The 21,273-nt window shown below is 39.6% G+C and overlaps 2 protein-coding genes across 7 annotated transcripts in view; both read right to left on the bottom strand.

Annotated features, from left to right (window-relative positions):
- Positions 1–21,273, bottom strand: part of LOC109041769 (cytosolic carboxypeptidase 2) — a 302,746-nt gene that overhangs the window by 20,445 nt on the left and 261,028 nt on the right. The gene's annotated exons all lie outside the window — the stretch shown is intronic.
- LOC140224088 (uncharacterized) lies at positions 18,924–20,038 on the bottom strand. The gene has a single exon (XM_072297304.1). It carries the CDS (start codon positions 20,019–20,021, stop codon positions 18,933–18,935), a length of 1,089 nt encoding a protein of 362 aa, XP_072153405.1. The 5' UTR covers positions 20,022–20,038; the 3' UTR covers positions 18,924–18,932.

The raw sequence follows: 21,273 nt of genomic DNA, 5'->3' as shown, positions 1-21,273 counted from the left end.
GAGTACCATCGGTTAAGAAACCTCGAATTTGAAAATAGTAAAAAGTGTAACTAACGGAACCAGACAATGATGGCTTGTCTCGATGTACAAGGTTTTTGGAGCCAAGGAGAATTCATCGTCAAAGATTTTGGTCTTGTGGATATGGATTGTACTGAAACTGGACTCTATTTATTTAAACCTCCGTTTCCGAGCAGCAATTTGAGCGCTAAAGATGTTGTGACAAACAACTGGTCAACACGCAATCATCACTTGGAATGGGAAAGCGGGTTTCTCGAGTACGATGAATTCACTTCATAAATGAATTGCATTGGGAACCACTACGATGTACTATATGTTAAAGGTGAACAAAAACGAGATTCCGTCAGTCATTTCATGCTGATAAATGTATCGTTGTAAATTTGGACACTAAAGATTGCCCGTCCTTGCGACTATTGGCTCGTTGGTTGACAGCATATACGTGTCCTTTAGTACATCCATTCTGCGCTATGTCGAACGCATTCCGATTATGTATGTGTTTGTCGGAATCCTCTTATCGTGATTATTTGAAAACTGAAATAATGCAGGAGCAGCAGAGGATTATAGTGGCAGACGAACAATGGAATCACCCCGAAAATAATATAGGAGTGGTAAATAAGTCAGATTGAACGAACCGAAATATAGCAGACAAAAAGGTCATGGTCGAAAAGAGAGGAATCCTTCAGGTGATTCTCCCGTCGATTCGTTTGAAAAACCAACACCATGAATTTGGACTTGTGCATGCTGGTTGTTCTTACGCTCCATTTGAACGTCTTGGTCGGAAAAATCCCCGGGATGTCGTGCGATTCCCAATTCATATAACCGAAACTCATCTTGTCGTTCTTCTTCATCTTGAGCAAGATTTATTTTCCAGTTCCAATGTGATTATTTTAAAGATGGTGTAACCGTCCACGGTCGCCGCATCGGTGATTTAATATGCGTTCTTATCCATACCACTGCGCACTAGGATCAACTCTTGCGAGCATCTGACCAGAACGTCTTTGAAATGTACTGCGAATCCGCTGAGTGAAGACAACGGAACGACAGCGGAAAAAATTTGATTCTCCGTTGTGTAATCCCATTCGGTCCATGAATGAGAGATGTCACAAAACCCGGCAGTTGCGAGTCCCGCGGTTTCCGCTCTAGCGTATGTGAGATAATTTTTCACGGTCGATGTCACTCCGACAGACTGCATGCTATCGATTTCCGTCCCGTTCACTGTATACTGCATACGGTCGAACGTGTACTGCATATAATTGCTAGCCAACTTGAATGGAGGTTTTGTAGCATCTGCGGCGGCTCCAGGATTTTTCTCGAGTTTCACTTCTACACACATGAAGATCCTCGAATCTTGAGGCATGGTGATCAGGCCGTGGGTATCGGGGGTGAACTGGATCGAATCTTTGTTTCCACGCCGTTCGTCGACCAGACCGAAACGGATGTATTCGTATTTGATGATCTCTTGTCGCCAAGCTTCCATCTCGTTCTTATTTCGGATTTTTCACCACGAATCCGAGTTGTGTGAGAGCCCTCTTGGAATATTCGGTCAAAGTTTTCCTCTGCTGCTGCTGCTGCTGTTGTTGTTGACATCTACTCCGTGGATTATCAATACTGTTATATACAAGATAATTTAGGAACGTATCGTCGTCGTCGTTCTGGATCCTTCGTTTACCCATAGGTTAGCGGTCTCACGTGCAGTCGCAATTTTACTTCTTCACCACCGAAATTGATCGCTCTTCCTTGTTGGTCTACTATACTAACGAGCAAACGTTGAATCTTATCACCCAAGACCGGGTAGTAATGAATCGTCGACGGTTGCTCTACCATTTTAAATCCTGGTTCGATATCGGGAGCAAACGCATAAATGTGATGTCCGCGCACCCCGTTCACGTATCCACCGTCGGCGATGCTGCATTCGATGCATATCATGTTTACGGGCGAGATGTTGACGCGATAGTCAGCTTCGTGCCATTCATCCGGTGCCAAGAGACGCTTTCCGAATCCGAGAACCTAACGTAAAGTGCCGGAGTAGTATGAAAATGAGGACTTTGCTCGATAAAAAATCCAACAGCGTTGCATAATGGTGCAGAAAAATAAGAATTAAATTACAGTGTTGTATAAGGATTATTTTTCAATATGGCAACGCTGTAAAGTAAAAGTTTTGCATGTTGCCCCTTCAATAATCGGGTTATGCAATCGTGTAATGTAGCCCCTTCAATTTGCGGTTTTTGCAATGGTGTATTTTTCAAGATGGCGCAGCATCGTTGCCGGACGGTGGACATAAATAAGTGATTTAATTATTGGTGAAATTTTGCAACATCGCATTTTACAGTGTTGCCAGATGGGGCGAGAAATTAGTAATTTTTCGATACAGTGTTGCCAGATTGCGCAAGAAATTCAGATTTTTGGACTTGTTTAAATTTTCGGTTTTGGAAGACCGTATCTTACAGTATGGGCCTGGTATCGGATACTGTAGATTAGGGTCTGATTCGGGAAATGGAAAAATTTTCGGAAAATTACCCTCCTCCGATCCGTATCGGACCGAGGCGATTCTTTTCCACTTTCGAAGATCGGAAAACTGTACTGACCGAATTTCGATTTGACTTTTCGTTTCTGAGATTTCGGACTTGAAAAATTTTCGGCTTCGAAAGACCGTATTTTACAGTATGGGGCTGGTATCGGAGACTGAACAATAGGGTCTGATTCGGTAATTTTCATTTTTTAGCGATTGGAAATGCGTACGGGAACCTTATGTTTTGCGATGAGCGACTGGGATTGGGTATTGCAATATTCAGATTGATGAATCAAAAATTTTTTTTGGGTATTTACAGTTACAGTTTAAAACAGTTCGCGTTGCATACTATTTATGCGAAATCCTTACTATCGATCCAACTGTTGTGACTTGCGTCCAGACCCAACCATTTGACAAAGGCCTGGTTTTTCTTGCGACGCAGAATTTTCTCCACCAGGAACGTATCCTTATAGTTGGTGGGTTGGAGTTCTTCGGGGTAGAATTGGATTACATTTTGCAAAAACGAACCACTATCTATGGCTCTCCCATAAAATCACATATCTGCATAGGGAAACCAATGGCATGTATGTTGTTTCTAAAATGGGCCAGAAATAGTGGTTCCTTATTGCAAAATGTAATCCAATTTTCCTTTGATAATCGTATCGTGCGCGTCCTTCAGATCGTACGTGATCGGAACGGTCAAATTGACGCTGACAATCTTGAAAATTTCCGTGCTCCAATTCGGTGTGTATCCTTTCTCGAACATGGCTTTGAGTCTCGAGATCCGGACGTGATCACCGACATTCAGTTTTCGTCTCGCCAGACGTCTCTTTTCGATTTTACTCAGCGGCGGCCCACGAAGCTTTTGGAGGATCATCGGTACATCCGTTTCGGTGACATCGATTGGTTTCATCCCGATGGTGCAATGAACGCTACCGTTATATTCACGGATGAGTTTCGGTAATAGATCTACCCACTTGTACGATCCTTGCGCGCTAAACTCTTTCCAAATCTTCGTTTTGAGCGTTCGGTTGAATCGCTCCACAATAGAGGCTTTGGTTGTCGAATACGAGCTGTACATATTGATCTTGTGACGCTTCATCAATGCTTGACATTTGGAGTTGTAGAATTCCGAGCCCATGTCGACTTGTAAATGTTTCGGTGACTTTCCGGCTGCTTTGAGAACGCGTTGCAGAGCATAAGTGACATCCGTGACCGTTTTCGATTTGAGCGGTTCGGCCCACGCCTTTTTCGAGCACGCGTCGATGACGGTGAGGAGATATCTGTATCCTTTGTTGACCGAAGCGTACGGTTGCATCTCGACGAGATCGGCTTGCCATAAATCGAAGATTACGTGTCAATCCCCCGCAGATTATTGCCCCATGAAACAAACTGGAATTTCATTGCTCCGCGAGATGCGGGGCATTGCAATAAAACTTATGTTGCGGGGCAATGAAACAAAATTTTTGCAATCCCCCGCAGGAATGAAATAAAATTGTTTCAAAGCCCCGCACCAAGAATTTTAGAATTTTATTCCCCCGCAGATTATGTTATTGACTTTTGATAACCTCACCTGGTGAAAAAAACCATCAAAGTCAGCAAAAAATTCCTAATGCCATTTTTTATCACTTAACTAGTTTCATTTGACAGCCCTCCCTCTTATAATTGGTTGATATCTCATCAGTATATTTTGCAAGGAAATAATATCCATTCAGCAGTCCAGTCCATTTATTTGTAAATATATGAGTGGACGGCAAAACTTGCATGCAACAAAGGAAAAGTATGAGAAAACTCACCACCGAATGCATCGAGCTCTCCAACAAAGGTAAGATCTTTAAATTTCAATCATCCGATATTGTAAAACACTTAGAAGTACCGAAATTCACAAAATTCTCAACACTTCCAATGTCCTTTTTATTCATAAAGGAGTCAATATACTCATTGAAAATTATAAACTAGCCTTTTTACTTTTTGAAAGTAAAGAGATAAAAATCTTACACAGTGCTTCTGCTGTTTCAAGCATTTTTTAACGTAAATTATCAAGATCTCGATGATGGGATTTTGCTGCTAAATCTCTGTTAATGACTGATCATATGAAGAAAAAACAGTCAAATCACAGAGTGCTAGTAGCTTTCATTTTACCAGGTTGGACTCCAGGAAAGCAGGCGCAGGGTGGATGAATTCTAAAAAAAAAAAATTACATAACAGGCATTAATGACTTTGTTCTCGTTGAACAAAAAATTTCAAGAACTGACAAAAGACCCTCGATAGTTTGGTATGTTGAACGACATGTTAGATGTAGATTTTAGTGAGTCCGGAAAGAAGGAGACTTGTGGGTAGACATGAGCCGAAAAGTGTTTTAGTGGCCATCTGGAGGTTTGTCTGAATTTAAAAAAGAAAAAACTAAGTTTTTTGTCATTATAGTGATGAATTTCAATTATTCCTGGAAGTTTCTTTGCCTCTTTTCTTTTAGTTTTTTTTCTTTCTTAGTTCAAAACATTTCTTCTTTTTTTCAAAATGAAAGTCCGGTTGCAGATTTCCTACTTAAAATAAATTAAAATCTAGTGTTTAACTATTATCCAATATTTTACACTGTGTTCAAAATTGGTAAACATCGTGCAATTTAAGAGCCAGAATCTCATCTTTCAAAATTGGGTCAATTTTTTCTCTCTCTCTATTTTAAGTTTTTAAATCACATACTGACTAAAGGCAGAACTAACATCTCATTTGGAAGGAGCCTGCAGCCCTTAGATATCAAAACTACATGCCAAATTGCATTGGTTAATCCTTTTAAGAGAAATTTTATTAATCCCTAGGACTATTTTTCCCCTTATGACAGATTTTGAAGGTGCTGTGGCTGAGTATGTGACTTGAAAAATCCAAGGGGAAAGTAAATTGATGATATAAACCTACTCAGGAAGGAATCAGTGTAGTTTGAGGTGTCCATCATTTCCAAACTACATGCCGAATTACGTTCAATAAGCCCTTTGAGAGATATAATTTATTTACCGCTAGGAGTATTCTTTCCCTTTTGACAGATTTTAAAGGAGTTCCTGTAGCAGTTAGTAGTATGTGACTTGAAAAATGGGGACAAAATATTTTAGGTCTCTATTAGCCAAGAAGACCATCTATTCAAAGTATCAGCAATTTCTAAGTGGGTCATGCATAACCTCTCGCTGCTTTTGCATGGAATAAACCTTACAAACTGAGAGAGTTTTAACTTATATGGGGCGAAGCTGTAACCAGTAATTTTTAGATCTGCGACCAAACAAATCCAAGAGGAAGGGGCAAGAGATCGTATTAGTCAACGTCATCCATCAATGGCAATCATGATGTTAGATTTGATATCTGGTTCACAAGAAATGGAAGACCTTAAGCTACACGGACTTGTTCTTTCTGAGTATAGGTTTCCAGCAACACTCACTTTACTTTCCTCTTGGCTGTTCAGTAATGCATCAAACAGTTCAAGGCCTGACAAAGACATTTTTAGCTGAAGGGTCCAACAATGACTCATCTTGTTGTTCACCAGCCAGTGAAATGTTCCCATGGTTTAGCGGTGAAGCCCCTAGAGTGAAAGTCTCAACCTAAACCTGTTGTCCAAAGGCTATAAGTATTAGGGCCTTTGAAGGGTTTTAATTTTTTTTGGCTAATGCATTCAAATTTGTCCTATCCATGTTGAACAATAGAAGGGAAGTATCAAAGTTTAGAGATACAAGATATCCAAAGAAAGCTCAAAACAATGAGATGATGAATCGAAGAGGAAGACAACCAAATATATCACTGATTTGTGGGGGATATTATTTACGCTGTAAGAGCGACTAAAGAGCTTACCATTCATTGATTGCAGGGTGGCAAAAACACATGCTTGCATTTACTAAGAACTTCACCTTACTGACTTCGCCGAATTATGACGAAAATAATTTTCTGATTTCGCAAACAATTTTGAAGACTTGAAACCAATTTCAGCCAAGAAAAAGTAGGAGAAGATACTTTCAGAAATTAGAAGAGGAGTGAAATGAAATAACCTAAAATTAATAACAGGATTGTTTTGTAAACATCTGCTGCAGCGAGGCTGCCAAGTTGATGGGAAGAGTTTCTAGATTTCACCGATAGATGCGCTAGACACGCTTAACGAGATCGTAATTCTGTGAAAGCACTTATCTACAAAGGGAAACTGATACCACATAGGTTGTTCTCATGTTCGATTGTCTAGTAGTACAGTCCAATTATGGAAGGCTGACCTGTATTTGCCTTTTAGTCCTAGCCTTTAAGTGATTTGTCAAGCTCTCTGACGTGGTCGAACTGGCATGCGATCATGCGATACAGCGCATCGATTAAGTCCAAAATCTCTGTAACAGAGGCGTGCGAAGGGGGCCGCCCCCCCCCCCCAGAATTTGAAATAGTCTCATTTGCCCCCCCCCCCCCAGAAATTCTGGATGGTGTAAAAACACCTTCTTTGATGCACGAATAACTTGTTAAATGCAACAATTTGAAAGTATTTTAACCTGTAAATGCATAAAATTGGGTAACTTGGTGTAAAAATTGTAGGAAAATTAGCGCCACGGATACCTATAGAGATGCGCTCAAATAGAGTTAAAATTTCAAAAATATTCCCCCTTCCAATGGGGGGGGGGGGATAGCGAGTAGTGCGGGAAATGATCGATATTTATCCCCCCCTCAAAAAAATAAAAATAATTTCAAAGATCCCGGAAATTCTCATACTAAACTTAATAAATTGAGAATGTCTGTCCTTGAAACTAGATAGTTTCAAAACTTTAATCGGCCGCCATTTTGAAATGATGTTAGACAGATTTGATCTTCCAGTATGCGCAATAAGCCCCTTTTATGCCAATTCTAACCATATGGACCGAAAAAACGATATTTGAAAATACTGACCCCCCCCCCCCCCCCAGCACCGTGACTCATTTTTCTTCAATAAGAATTCTCCCTTAGTGCAATGAACTATACGGAAATACACTGTATTTGGGTTTTTTTTTTAATGTTAACCCCCTCCCACCCCCTCCAAAAAAAAAACACGTGCACCAAAAAATAAAAATCCGCATCACCAAATAAGTGCTGAATAAGAACTAAAGAAAGCAAGCTGTGTTCAGATGCGTAAATTTTTTGCGCCCGGCTTGTTTTTTCTTCCTTACTAATGATTTATCGCCTTTAAAAGTGTTTTTTTTCCGATTCCTCGTGAAAAATAGTGCATATTCGTCGACCCGGATGGGCTTTTAAACAATTAAAACACCCCCGTTCGTCAGATAAAATTGAAAATGTTCATTGCGAGAATTTAAGTATCAGAGGATTTCCCGCTAAAAAAATCCCCGCGATCTCAGTATAGCCAACCTCATTAAAATATTACATCCATTGAATCTCTAAATTTTCACTTTATCTACGACTAAGGGCTTACTAAGATCGACTTTCATTAATAAGCTGAAGATTTTTGGCATAAACTTGTTGTTTCTTTGTAGAATTAAGTGATGAGCTGATGAGCTCGGCAAATCGTATGGTGCACATCTGATTTGGAAGGTTGGGAAAGCAAAAATAACAGTGGAGCCAAATTGGAGGTAATGGGCTACAGATAGATTTTGTAATTTCAACACAAATGGCATGTACTTACTGCGATTACAGTGAGACGTGTCAGTAATAAAGTTAAATTTACATTAGTTATGTCCAAAGTTGACTTATTACCTCTTAAAGAGCTTTTAAAGGAATTACCATATGGCAACAGCGAAACGAGAAAACATCAACATAACCTAAAACTCTCTGCGTCATTCGCAGCTTTCTAAATACTAACTTCATGCCGGCTAGCCCGAAACTCAGTGTTTATAATTATCTGGGCATTACTTTTCTGTTGTGATAATTTAAAATCAATTTTTCAACTCTTCCTCGTTTATGGTCCTTATTTTATACCCACTTCGAAGGAAATCTAAGCTTCTTCATTCTTATGAAAGAATCGATAAGTGTACTTAGAAACTGCAACTAGTTTCGCAACGACAATTCGAAATTCTTCTGAAAAGACTGGCATTTCATGCAGTTTCTGATGGTAAGCAAGTATTCCTTTTAATCAAGTATCTCAAGTTCAACATGAACATAATAATAGGAATCTGATGTTTTGCACATCGTAAGTAGATACTCCCTCTGGCAGTCGATGTACCTATGGGCAGTGCAAAGACCATGATCCCCACTAGATGATACAGTGTTCTGATTCTGTAACTTATTGCAAGCCCTGGAATTGTACAGGCTATGGTGCAATGTGGCATACATCTTGATGCCACAATAGTCCTCAACAGAAATCCGAAAAGAATGCCTGTGGCTGCACCAACACATGCTCAAACGCTTTTTTGCAAGCTTGAAACTGTGTAATGGCTGGTACAACCTGCTTAGAAGTCCAACCTTAAGTTGACCATCCATTGATTTTTAAGTTTAGATGGTAGTTATCTTTATAACAGTTAAAAATCAGTTGGCAGTAAACATAAGGTAGTACTTTAACCAGCCTGTGGCAGATTTCACCTAGATGAAAGAGACTTGAAATTTGTGATCATACCTGGTGCATGGTGCACACACTGTAGTGCATTTTCCAGATTACTATGGTGATCTTGAGCCTGATGCGCAGATCTGTGGCACATCGCACCATAGCCTGGTGATTTACCAATTTTGTCAAACGTTCAGCCTCAAATGATTATGAATATTGTGTGGAAAATGCCCATCTGCGAATTTTGGGTTCAATTATAGATTATCTGGAGTGAACTTCCTGAACCCTCACTTCCTAACTCTATCACCTCTACTGCTACGCTCATGCCCTACCCCTCCTCCAATCAATGAATCTCTCATTAAGTTCCTGAAAATGCTCAGTAGCGCAAATCGACGGTGTAAGTCCGCAATCACATATCTTGTTTGCGGTGTCTGGAAATCTCCGGCTCTATGATATTTTTTGAAAGGAGAACAAATGGACATCATTCCTTGAAGTTTATGCTGAATTTTCTTCCCACTGAGAAGAAAAGTCTCGGCAGTTTTAAAGAATTGCCTTCGACTAGTGTTCTTTTTAAAAAATAAAGTATGACAAGAAGTCTGCGATGTTGCAAACCGAGTTATGTGATTGCCGACTCACACTGTCGAAATACTTCGAGTGTGATCGAGTAAATGTAGGTTTACATGAATCCAATTGTAGTAGATACAATGAGATTTTCCTGACAATAAATTACATGGTTTAAATATTGACTAAGTCACAGATAAGATCATAAAAAGCTGAAGGGATTGCTCCTAGAAGCTGAGGTTGGGTTCTCAATTTTCACTATGCTTACCAGTGGTACTTATCAGTCAATTGTCAAACATTAGGTTTCAATTATTTTAAGTAGGAAATCTCTGTGACGGGACTTTCATTTAGGAAAATGAATTGAATATTAAAAATAGAAACGCAAGAAAAAATTCAAATACAGAAATTTACCTATCATACTTAACAACAAATTTATTCTTTATTTAGCATGACTTAAAAATCCAGCAGTCACTTATTTTTGCCTCATGTATGCCCTCTATCTGTTGTTCTCAATGTTATGGATGTAATTTTTTTTGGTCACTCACTTCATTCTGTATCCAACATGCCAAGGTGTAAACATTTCAAACGATGGAAGCTATTTTGCAATTTCTTAAAATTATTTGTTCAATGAGGAAATAATCACCAATGCCTGTTTTTTTATTCTTTTTTTCTAGAACTTCTTTACGAAGTGCTTGGTTTGCTGGGATCCTCATGGAAAAATGAAAGCTACTAGCACTCTGTGATTCAACTGATTTTTCCGCATTAGATCAGTTATTAACAGAGATTTAGCAGCAAAATCACATCATCAAGTTCTTGAAAATCTACCTTAAAATTATTGAAAGATTGACAGAAAAACAATGCACTGCATCATAAAAGTGCAATCTCCTGGAAGGCATTTGTTTCAAAGAAATTTAGCATGTAGGATTTTTTTTTATTATTATTACTTTCTTCCAAAAGTACGAAGACCAGTAATAACTTTGAATGAGCTTATTAACTTTCTTATGAATTGAAAAAGAAGAAATTGGAAGTGTTGGAAATCCTGTGAAGTGCGATTCTGAAAGTGTTTTTAAAATATAGGACGATTGGAATTGAAATATCTTACCTCTTCAGGAGAACTAGACACAGTGAATGGTGAGTTGCTGCAAACTGTTTTTTTCTTGCATGAAGTTTTTAGAAGAAATAGACCAGGCTGTTGAGTAGAAACTCCAAGGAATGGAAAATGTCGTTCAGAATTTTATGATGACTTTGAAAGAATCTAACTTTATCAAAAATCAGCAATTTAATTTGCGGGGGAATGAAACTCTAAATTTTTTGGTGCGGGGCTGTGAAACAATTTTATTTCATTCCTGCGGGGGATTGCAAAAATTTGGTTTCATTGCCCCGCACTAATTTTTTAGTTGCATTGCCCCGCGCAACAGCAACAGGCTGAGTTTCACGGGGCAATAAACTGCGGGGCATTGCTGTGATACCTAAATCGAACAATCCGAGAATCCGTACTTTACGACGCGGATAGTTTCGTCGTGCAGGTTTATGTAGCTCCTCGACGATCCCACGTTTTTCTGCCGACATGATAATTACCGTCAACGTCGCCTTCGTCGTCGTCCGCTCTCTCGATTCCAATGCTGAATCGATGCTACTATTTTAACCAGACGATTGTAAGATTGTTGAAGTTGGTGGATACGCTCCGGACAGTGTTGACCTAATTTCATAGCTTCCTTCCACTTCCGTTCGGACCATTGTTTGTTCACCGCATCGTCATTGCTTTCGGGAGCTTGCACTTGACGAATCCGTTTGTTCGATCCGATATAATTTCCGGCGGAATCCAGTGAGAATCCGTCACCTTTTGAACCGCGGCGGAAATTCGATCGGCCAAAACCGTCCGTGTGACTCATCTCAACACTATTTTCCTTTCATTCGATTCACAACCTCTAGTTGACTGATCCTATTTTCCAGTCGTGATAATTTCGTCTCGAGTCGTTGCGCGATACTTTTGTTTTCTTCCATTTTCTCCAAACAAAGCTGCATCGAATTCATAGCTTCCGTCCACCTTGAGTCCGTCCATTGTTTGTTCACAGCGTCGGTACCCTCTTCGGGATCTTGCAGTTGTCGGATCCGTTTGTTGGATACGAGATAATTCCCGTTGGGATCCAGTAAGAAACCGTCTCCTTTGAGACCTTGCTTCGTGTTGCGAACGTAAGTCCCTTTCGATCTTCCAAACCGGTCGGTGTGACTCATTTTTGTGCGGACCCTATATTTAGTGGATGTAATCCGCTTCGCGAAGCTCCTCGACGATACTCAGAATTTCACGATCGTGATCGGTGTGACCAGCTTGTTTCGAAGCTACAAGTAAAACGAGACGTTGGACCAATTCGTTCGGATCGTCCCAATAGACGAGTTCCCGTTTCGCACGATGAATTTTGATACCGGAGCCTTTCTTCAGTTTTTTACGCGATGACTCCCTCGTTGATCTCGGAGTCGATGTAGCGAACAAAGGTTTGATGAGATCGCGGTATTTTTGACTGCGGTTCGAGTTGGGTCTACCGTGTGGATGATGATCCCTCCGATGCGCATGGGTGAGCGTAACTACTCGTTGGAATTTAGCGCGATCATCTGCTGTGTAATTACGCGGATGTTTCATAAAAAGGAGCTCCAAGAACCCGGGTGTCGGTTTGAACACCTCATCGCTACCGTCCAAGATTAGTCTTCCGTCCGAATCGAAACTTATGGTTCGGTTTCCGATGAGAAAGTTTCTGTTGATCGCTTTCCGCACACCATACGCGGGATCGGATTGTTTCCGATGTTTTTGCAGATAGTCCAAGTAGAATTGTACGTTCGGGGCAGTGATTGTGTCTCGAGAATCGACGTCGTCGTCTTCCGTGCGACCCGTTGTTTGTTCTTTATCCGTTGCGTCTTGGAACGATTCATCATCATCATCATCATCATCATCATCATCATCATCATCATCATCATCATCATCATCATCATCATCATCATCATCATCATCATCATCATCATCATCATCATCATCATCATCATCATCATCATCATCATCATCATCATCCCCCTCCTCGTTTGAATCGTTATCATCATCATCATCAGAATTGTTCATATTTTTCGGTGATCCAAACGAAGCAAATAAACTATCAACAAACATTGTTTTATCTTTCGTTTCCGATTTTGAAGGTTCGATCTTGGTTTTCTTTTCCTGAGGAGCAGCAACAAGTGCGGGTGTTGACGACGAGATAGTTTTCTGCAACGCTGCGAGCGGATCTTTCAACGGTTTGAAAACTTTCTTCAACGTCACCTGAGCGTCAGCCTCTCCGGTGCGAATGGTATTTAACTTCCGTTTGATATCTTGACGGATTTTATCGATACTACCGTATTTCTGAGCGATCGTCGACAACAATAAGTTATCCATCTTGTACAATATAAGTATCGAAACCTTTCCGGTACCTTCCCTCGTTCTTATTACTATCTTTATCGATGACTAAAAACCCGTACTTGTCCTGCCAGCACACCGAGCAGATGTGTCTGAAATCTTCGAACGTGAAATCTGTGTTGACGTGATCGTCGTAGATGTGTCGCAAGTTTGTATTGTCCTGTTTGAAAACTACGAGCAGGTTAGCGTTATCGCGAATCAATTGTTTCGGTATGCGAGAATAAGTTTGACACAAGTAGAAACTATCGACCGAGCTATGCCTTCCCATACTAAAATAATCCCGCATCGCATTTTGTTTGTCACAGGTGACATCATCGAAAATAAAGACCGATTCAGATGCGGCATCGTTTGGTGGAACAATCTCGGCCGTGTCCGAATAGACGTTGTATCCGAGACCATCGATTCCGTTCACTAACCGACGACCCTACCGATTGAGCTTCACGAGACGGTGTATTTTAGTGACTTAAAACCGGTATTTAACGTCGAGTTGGACGGGCAACTAGGATATTTTCCATCTGCCTGGATTTGTCCGTGTATTTATTTTACTTTTTACTTTACTATATTTTTTAAATTTATTTTATCGTTTTACTTTGTTTTATTTCCTTGCTGACTCTATTTTTTTCTTCACTCTATTTTTTTTTTTTTTCAAGCACTTCATTTTTTTTCTTTAATTATTTACTTCTTATTCCTTTACTTTGTTTTGTTTTACTGTAATTTATTTTAATACTTCATCATAATTTTTTTGACTTCAGTTAATTCTTTAAATTCATTCTATTCTTTAACCTCATTTAGTTTTTTCCCTTATACTTTATTTTTTTCTTCATCTCAGTTTTTTTACTTCATCTCCTTGCTCCCTCTAATGTTTTACTTCAGTTTAGTCTTTGACTTCATTTTATCATTAATTTGATATACTTCATTTTATTTCTCTTCTTTTGTCTATGTTATTCTATTATTTCCACCATTCTATTATTTTATTTATTTTTTTCTCTTTAAATTTTTCATCGACATTCTGAGATGCATTTTGCAATTGATTGCAGTTTGATGTCTTCCTCATAAAGACTATGCAGGTGCGATTGCCATAATCTCACAGCTGCACAGCTACTAAGTGCACGTTCTACAGGAGACCAATGAGGACACGAGATCAAGAATTTCTTCTTCAGTTGAATTTAAATGTTTCATTTGAAATTTGAAAAATAAAAAATAAACAACCAGATGTGAATGAATGATAACATTCTCATTCAATGATAATATTCACAACAGTACATGAACTACAAACGAAACAAAAAAAGAAATAAACTGAGATCACGCGCAAATACATTGAAAATGACCTCAAGGAGGTGGAAATTCAACAATTTCTTGGGAGGCAAAAAAATATATATTATATTATATTATATTAAATTTGACAACAACTGCAATAACCTTTATGAATAATAAGGTTGAAAATAATGGAAAATTGTTCAGAAAGAACACATTTGAGCTACGTCTTAAATCTAAGCCTTATTATGTTTAATACTTTTCGTTATGGGCAGGCATTTAGTATGATGACTTATACCGAGTAGGATATTGAAAATATTTTGAAAATATTTTGAATAGCAGTATTATTGTTTAAAATATTTTCAAAATATTTTGAAAATACTTACTAATGCATTACTGTCTTTTAAAATGTTTTTAAAATATATAATAAATATTTTGAATATAAATATTATATGTACAGATATTTTAAAAATACTCTCACGATATAAATTTTTACAGTATTGAAATATAAATATTTTGAAAATATTTTTATGATGTTTTGGGTAAACATATTATTTTTAAAAATACTACATGATGATTCTTTAAATATTTTCTAAAAAAATAATTTTGATTATAATATTATCAAAATATTGTCAGTATTGTGTAAATATTGCGACAGTACTGACAATATTTGCCCAATATTGTAAAAATATTATGTCTTATCTGGGCAGTGGTACGGATAAGAGCGCATATTATATCACCGACGCGGCGACCGCGGACGGTTACACCATCAAATTTTAAATAATCGAAATCTATTGGGAGATTCCCGTCGTCAAATTCACGTTGGAACTGGAAAAAACAAATCTTGCTCAAGATGAAGAAGAACGATAAGATGAGTTTTGGATACATGAATTGGGAATCGCACGACATCCCGGGGATTTTTCCGACCAAGACGTTCAAATGGAGCGTAAGAACAACCAGCAGGCACAAGCCCAAATTCATGGTGTTGGTATTTCAAACGGATCGACGGGACAATCACCTGAAGGATTCCTCTCGTTTCGACCATGTAAATGTGCGCTCGGTCAGCGTTCAAATCGGTGAGCGTCGGTTTCCTCAAGTTGATACGATCTATGATTTCTCTAGTATGGATTATAATCATGCCTATCTGAACTACACCGATTTTATGAGAGACTACTGGAAAGGTGAGAAACTCTGCGAACCAGCTATGTTGTATGAACATTTCAAAGATCGCGCGATTTTTGTCATCAAATGCGTTCAAGGTGAAGATCTAAAAACAGCACCGGTAGATATCACGTTGACCGTTGTGGTAAAAGAGAATTTCCCGGCCAACACCACAGCCCAGGTGATTCTGATCACACCTGTGAAGTATTCGTACGAACTACTGCACGGAACCGTGAGGCAATTGGATTGATCTTAAGCAAAAATGTAAAAAAAAAAATAACATGTTTATTTTTTCATTTTTTTTTAAGCAAGTTATTTTTTTTTTTTTTTTCAACATTACATCATTTAAAAAGGAATACAAACATGACGTACAATATAAATCAAGCTGCAACGTTTGGAACGAGTGGGAATTTATGTGTTCTTCCGATCGGACCGTCGTGGATGAGATCGAAGGATCCAGCGTTGATATCCTGAATTGCATCGTCTGTCAAACGGTTCGTAATGTGCAAAGTTAGGAAGAGGAGACGATGATGATTCTCGAAGATAATATCACCGGCAACGGTGATCCCGTACTTGGTTGGCATTTTGATGAGTTTGTTCATCTTGTAGCGGGCGTTTACAGTCAGCTCTTTAGCATTGACGATCAAGATTGAATTGTTGAAAACTTCCATGTCGTCAGTTCTATGTGCTGTATATCAACGTACGGATGATTCCAATTTTCTTGTCCTATATATTTCGAGTGAAACAAGTTGTCTGCTATATTAAGCACGGATGATTTCAATTTTCGACTGCTATATTTCGGTTCGATAATTCGTCTGCGAATGATTCCACTTTTCGTGTGCTATATATATATTAAGTCGGGTTGATTCGACAATTTGTCTGCTATATTAAGCACGGGTGATTTCACTTTTCTTCTTGCTATATTTTGAGTGAAACAATTTGTCTGCTATATTAAGCACGGATGATTTCACTTTTCGACTGCTATATTAGCTTAGATCAATTTGACTTTTCATCTACTACTCCTATATTATTATCGGGGTCATTCCTTTGTTCGTCTGCCACTATAATTTTCTGCTGCTCTTGCATTATTTCAGTTTTGAAAAATTCCCGATAAAAGCGAAACCCGCTTTCTCATTTCAAGTGATGATAATTGCGTGTTAACCAGTTGTTTGTCACAACATCTTTAGCGCTCTACATGCTGCTCGGGATCGGAGGTTTGAATAAATAGAGTTCAGTTACAGCACACTTCATATCCACAAGACCAAACTCTTTGACGATGAAATTTCCTTGGCTCCAAAAACCTTGTACATCGAGACAAACCATCATTTGTTCGTTCCGTTAGTTACACTTTTACTATTTTCAAATTCGAGGTTTCTTAACTGACGGTCCTCCAGAATTATTTATACTATTTATACGAGGTTGTTTAACAGCGAGGATTTTTCTCAACTCGGTCTCGGCTCCGCGACTTTCATCCACCATGCAAGGATCGTCGTCGATGTCACGATGACCCCAAGGAACAGTGCTAACACCGTCTTCTAAAATACCAAGATTATCGTCTAGTCCGGAGAGGGTTCTTATTGTACTTTCAAATGAGTAAAGTTGGTGTTTCCGCGCCCCGATCCTGCGCATCGGGGCGCTCATTCTCGATTCAGGATCCTTTAATACTGTGAGAAAATTGACAAAGTTTAACAATCTTACCACTGCTGTTGATATTCCTTTTGCCCTTTTCTCTGTTTCCCCGTTGCTGAAACGATATGCATACATTTTGGGTCGCAGCGCAACAAACTCAGCAATGGGTGTTCCCCCCGTTTCATCCTTAAAACTACCCATTACTTTACGGTTTGTCGCGCTGCAACATTGATGACCTTCTGGGAAGTTTGAGGTGTCGTACAAGTGTAGATCTGTCATCATATCATCGTAGACGTTCGATGTAGTCAACTCGTAAATGAACGAGTCCGTATCCATATAGAGAAGTTGAACTTGGTTGGGATTGTACTTCTTAAGCATGTGATTATAGTGGAATTGATACATGTGTACTTTACTCAGATCTAAGATTGAAAAACCAACAATCATTGGTCTGTCTATGACGACCTCTTTTCTCCGTAAATGGATTGCTACCAACTCTTCGTCGAAAATCGTGCGATCTACGAAATCGACCCGTGAGATGGCTTTCAATATCTGTCTGCTGTTTGTACCCAATTGAATATTCTTTCGCTTCAACGGGTTCTCGATAAATTTTCCGTAGCAAGCGTTGCTGCACAGTTTCAGGAGCGTTTGATGGAACGGATTCGTAGCGTCCCGTCTCAACCGGGCGTTCAGCTCGATGAAGGGTGCCAAGAAAGGAGCCTGACGGAATTTGATTGCCCCGTTGACGCGCAGGAGTTTTAATCCTTGACCGAGCGCTTCTTTCAACATTACATAGTGGATAACATAGTTGTATTTATTAGCTAGAGTCGTCAATAGTTTCGTATATTTCCCCGCTCCCGATGGTGGTATTTCGTTCTTGCACAAGAACGGAAGGTCCTTGTGCAGGTCGTGGAGGTGTTCTGGATATTCAATATCTACATCGAGTATGTACCCGAAAGGAGCGTCGTCGGGATGGTTGATTATAGTTTTCGCCAGAGTTAGCAACTCTTCTCCTTCCGGAACCAAGTGTAGTTATCGTAGGGCAGATGTTTTCTCATGGTGTGTGCGTAAAGTGCCGTCACATCTAAGTATTGTATATAATTCACTGGTTTTTTAGGATCAAACTGATCCGGTATCAAAGGATTGTTTGCGAGAGCGTGCCGTTTTACCACCTGTGTTATCCCGCCTCGGATCGAGCTCATGATCATGAATACCGTATCCATATCATTGAAGAGTTAAATTATCACATTAGTTATTTTTAAGAAGCCGTCGAAAGCGAAACCGGGTAGCGTTAAGTAGTTGGCAAAGTCCAAACCATAGTTTTTCATTCCAAAGAGTCGGAACTCCTCGAACACATCGCTGAGGAGGCACACGTCGAGTCGCAAGTAGAAATCTGAATACTCGCCGAGATTACGGAAATTGAAAGTTTGCCACACTTGGAGAAATCGTTCGTATTCTTCTTCAGAGATGTCCGCTTGAGTCAGGGTGTTGAAGAAAGCTTCTCGCGGTCGTGGACGCGGCTCGTTCAGCTTGGCCGGATTGTCAACGTAATCGTACGGGAAAGGAGCTTTCCGGCAAGCCATGTCGAACTCAGTGTCTGTGCGAGTGAGCTTCCTCGTGCGAACGAAATATTCGCGCGGGATCGTCTGAACCAGTTTATCCAACGATGCGGGGAGGAAACGGAACGAGTCGATGACCTGGATCGAAAACCTGTTTCCGAGATGGACCGTCATACTGGTGTAATTTTCCTCCGTGTGTGGTATTATGTCGACGCGATGAGGATACTTGTTCAGTGCCAGCACTACCTCGCTGAAATCGTACCTACTACCATTGTGCAGGACGACTCCGACACATTTTTAATGCCGGAATATCAGATTGTAATTTGATCATAGCGCCTTTCGATAATTGGACCCTGTTTTTCCTCCCGCTCTCTTTTGATGGTCATGATCCCTTACCTTTACGATACCTGGTTGTGAGAAATCCACCTCGCAACGTCCACACCTATTTTCCGCTTCAAATGAGGCCCGGTCTTCATGTGTCATGATTATTTTTCCCTCTTTGTCGTTGTAACTCTCACTGATTCTTCCTACGAGAGTGATTATATCGTCCAGAAATTTGATATGTGCTTCCTCGACACGGTACAGTTTTGGTTCCGTCATTTTAAATTCGGGATCCTCCTTGTTGAGGAGGTAAGCGTAAGAATTTGAGATGTGGCGCCTATACGCAGAAACTGGGTGCTCCGAGTCACCATAAAGTTGTTCCAAGTAGGCTTCAAAGTCTGCATAAATTACATAATTATGTTTTATTTCCTTATGGTGATTTTTGAACTTGAGGTATCGCTCGTCAGGAAATGAAGCTAGAAATGCGTCTTTGCTTACCAAAGAGCAAAGAACTTTATGTTGATTCAATTGCTCCATCGAGTACTTGTACGTAAAGCATTTCTTGCAGATGTAGATTTGTCCGTGATGTTTTGTCAACTGTTTACGTACAAGTTGTTCGAAGTTCTTGATCCAGCAATAATGGTAACTGAAAGGTTGGGGGGTTGAGAGAGATAGAAGGTCGGTGTGGTCCTCTCTTTCCGGGTCGGCAACTTGAATTGGGTAAACTGTATACTTATTCTTGTTGGACACCAAACTCTCATGGAGCCCAAATACCGAAACCGATACGTTGTTCCTTTTCTCGAATTTGATAATATCATCTATGCTCGTGGGGAATCGAACGACCGAGAAATCGTAATGATTGCGTATATCTACATATTTTTCCGGATGATACTTATTCTGCGCTTCCTTCGGGACGAACTTTCCCAACATTGCGTACCGGAAACAATCGCCTGATTCACCGTTATTTACATTGACAACATGCTTTGTCGAAAATGGCACCTTAACGTACGTTCTTCCTCGATGTAAATCGTAGTAGCGGTTGACACGTAGCTCCATACCCTGTATCTTCTTCAGCACCCACCCGGATCCGTTCATGTGAAAATCGAATGACTCTTAATTGATCTTGGCCCCGAACTTTTCATAATACTCGTCCAGATCCGTTGACGCGAAAATAGCTTCGTTTTTAGTCTTAAACTTCTTCAACTACATTCCTTCCTTGTCCTTATCGTCAGCTTTCTCGTACTCGACGTAAACTAGTATATTAACCTTCAATGCCTCGCCGGTGAGTTCTTCTTTAATTTTTCCAATCACGAGGTCTTTAGCTGTTACTAGGTAGTCATCGATGATGAGAATCTCCGGTTGGAGGTTTGTGATGAAAAATGTTTTCAACCTGCTTTGACAAGCAGTCTCGACTTGAACAATCGGTACTTTAGACTCAAACAAATTTCGTATGTGACTTGCAGATTCTTCATGTTTTTCTCTTTTATGGTATGATATCTTGCACGTGTCACAATATTCTTGATTCACATCGTTGTTGTCATCGGTAGGTGATGAGGTGTCCTTCATGGTGGACATCTTTTCAATATGTTTGGGAGATTGCTCATGATTCTCTCCCTCCGCTTAAAACTCATCACAAAGATCACAATGGATGAGCGCGCTGTGCTTCTGTTTAATATTCGTTTCATCGTTGATACCCTCCTCCTTCTTAATTTGTTCCGCACAGTGTTCGTGCTTTTCACCTTGTTTATAAAATTCATCACAAATATCACATTGGATGAAAGTTTCAACAATCTGTTGTGTTTGTTCTTGAGCAGCCACGATAAAGATACTATTTTAAGCTATACGTTTGCCGAGTCGGTAAGAAAAGGAAATCTACTCTATCTTAACGTTTGCTAGATTTTGCTCATTAAGAAAATTTCATAGCGAACAACTGATATTATTTTAAGCGCGGGGTTTTCTGCGTTAGTCACCACAGAAAATCTACACTATCTTTACGTTTGATGGATTCTGTTCATTGAGAAAATTTCAGAGCGAACAAGTGATACTATTTTAAGCTCTATGTTTTCTGAGTTTGTCACAACAGAAAATCTATACTATCTTTACGTTTGCTAGATTCTGTTCATGGAAAAGATTTCAGAGTGAACAAGTGATAACTATTTTAAACTTGACGTTTTCTAATGTCATCAAAACCTAGACCGATGAACTTTCGCTCGGAGACAAATTTACACTTTTCATAACTGACTGAAAAGAAACTGTAAAGTCATAATTTACCTCAGGGTAAATATAGTAGTAGTATTCGTTCACCACCAAACTCGGTTACACTCGGAGAAAGTTTGTATTCATGATT

This window comes from Bemisia tabaci, chromosome 2 (genome assembly GCF_918797505.1).
Source record: "Bemisia tabaci chromosome 2, PGI_BMITA_v3".
Lineage (NCBI taxonomy): Eukaryota > Metazoa > Arthropoda > Insecta > Hemiptera > Aleyrodidae > Bemisia > Bemisia tabaci.
Note: the sequence above shows the minus strand (reverse complement) of the source record. Positions and strands in the feature narration are given on the sequence as shown.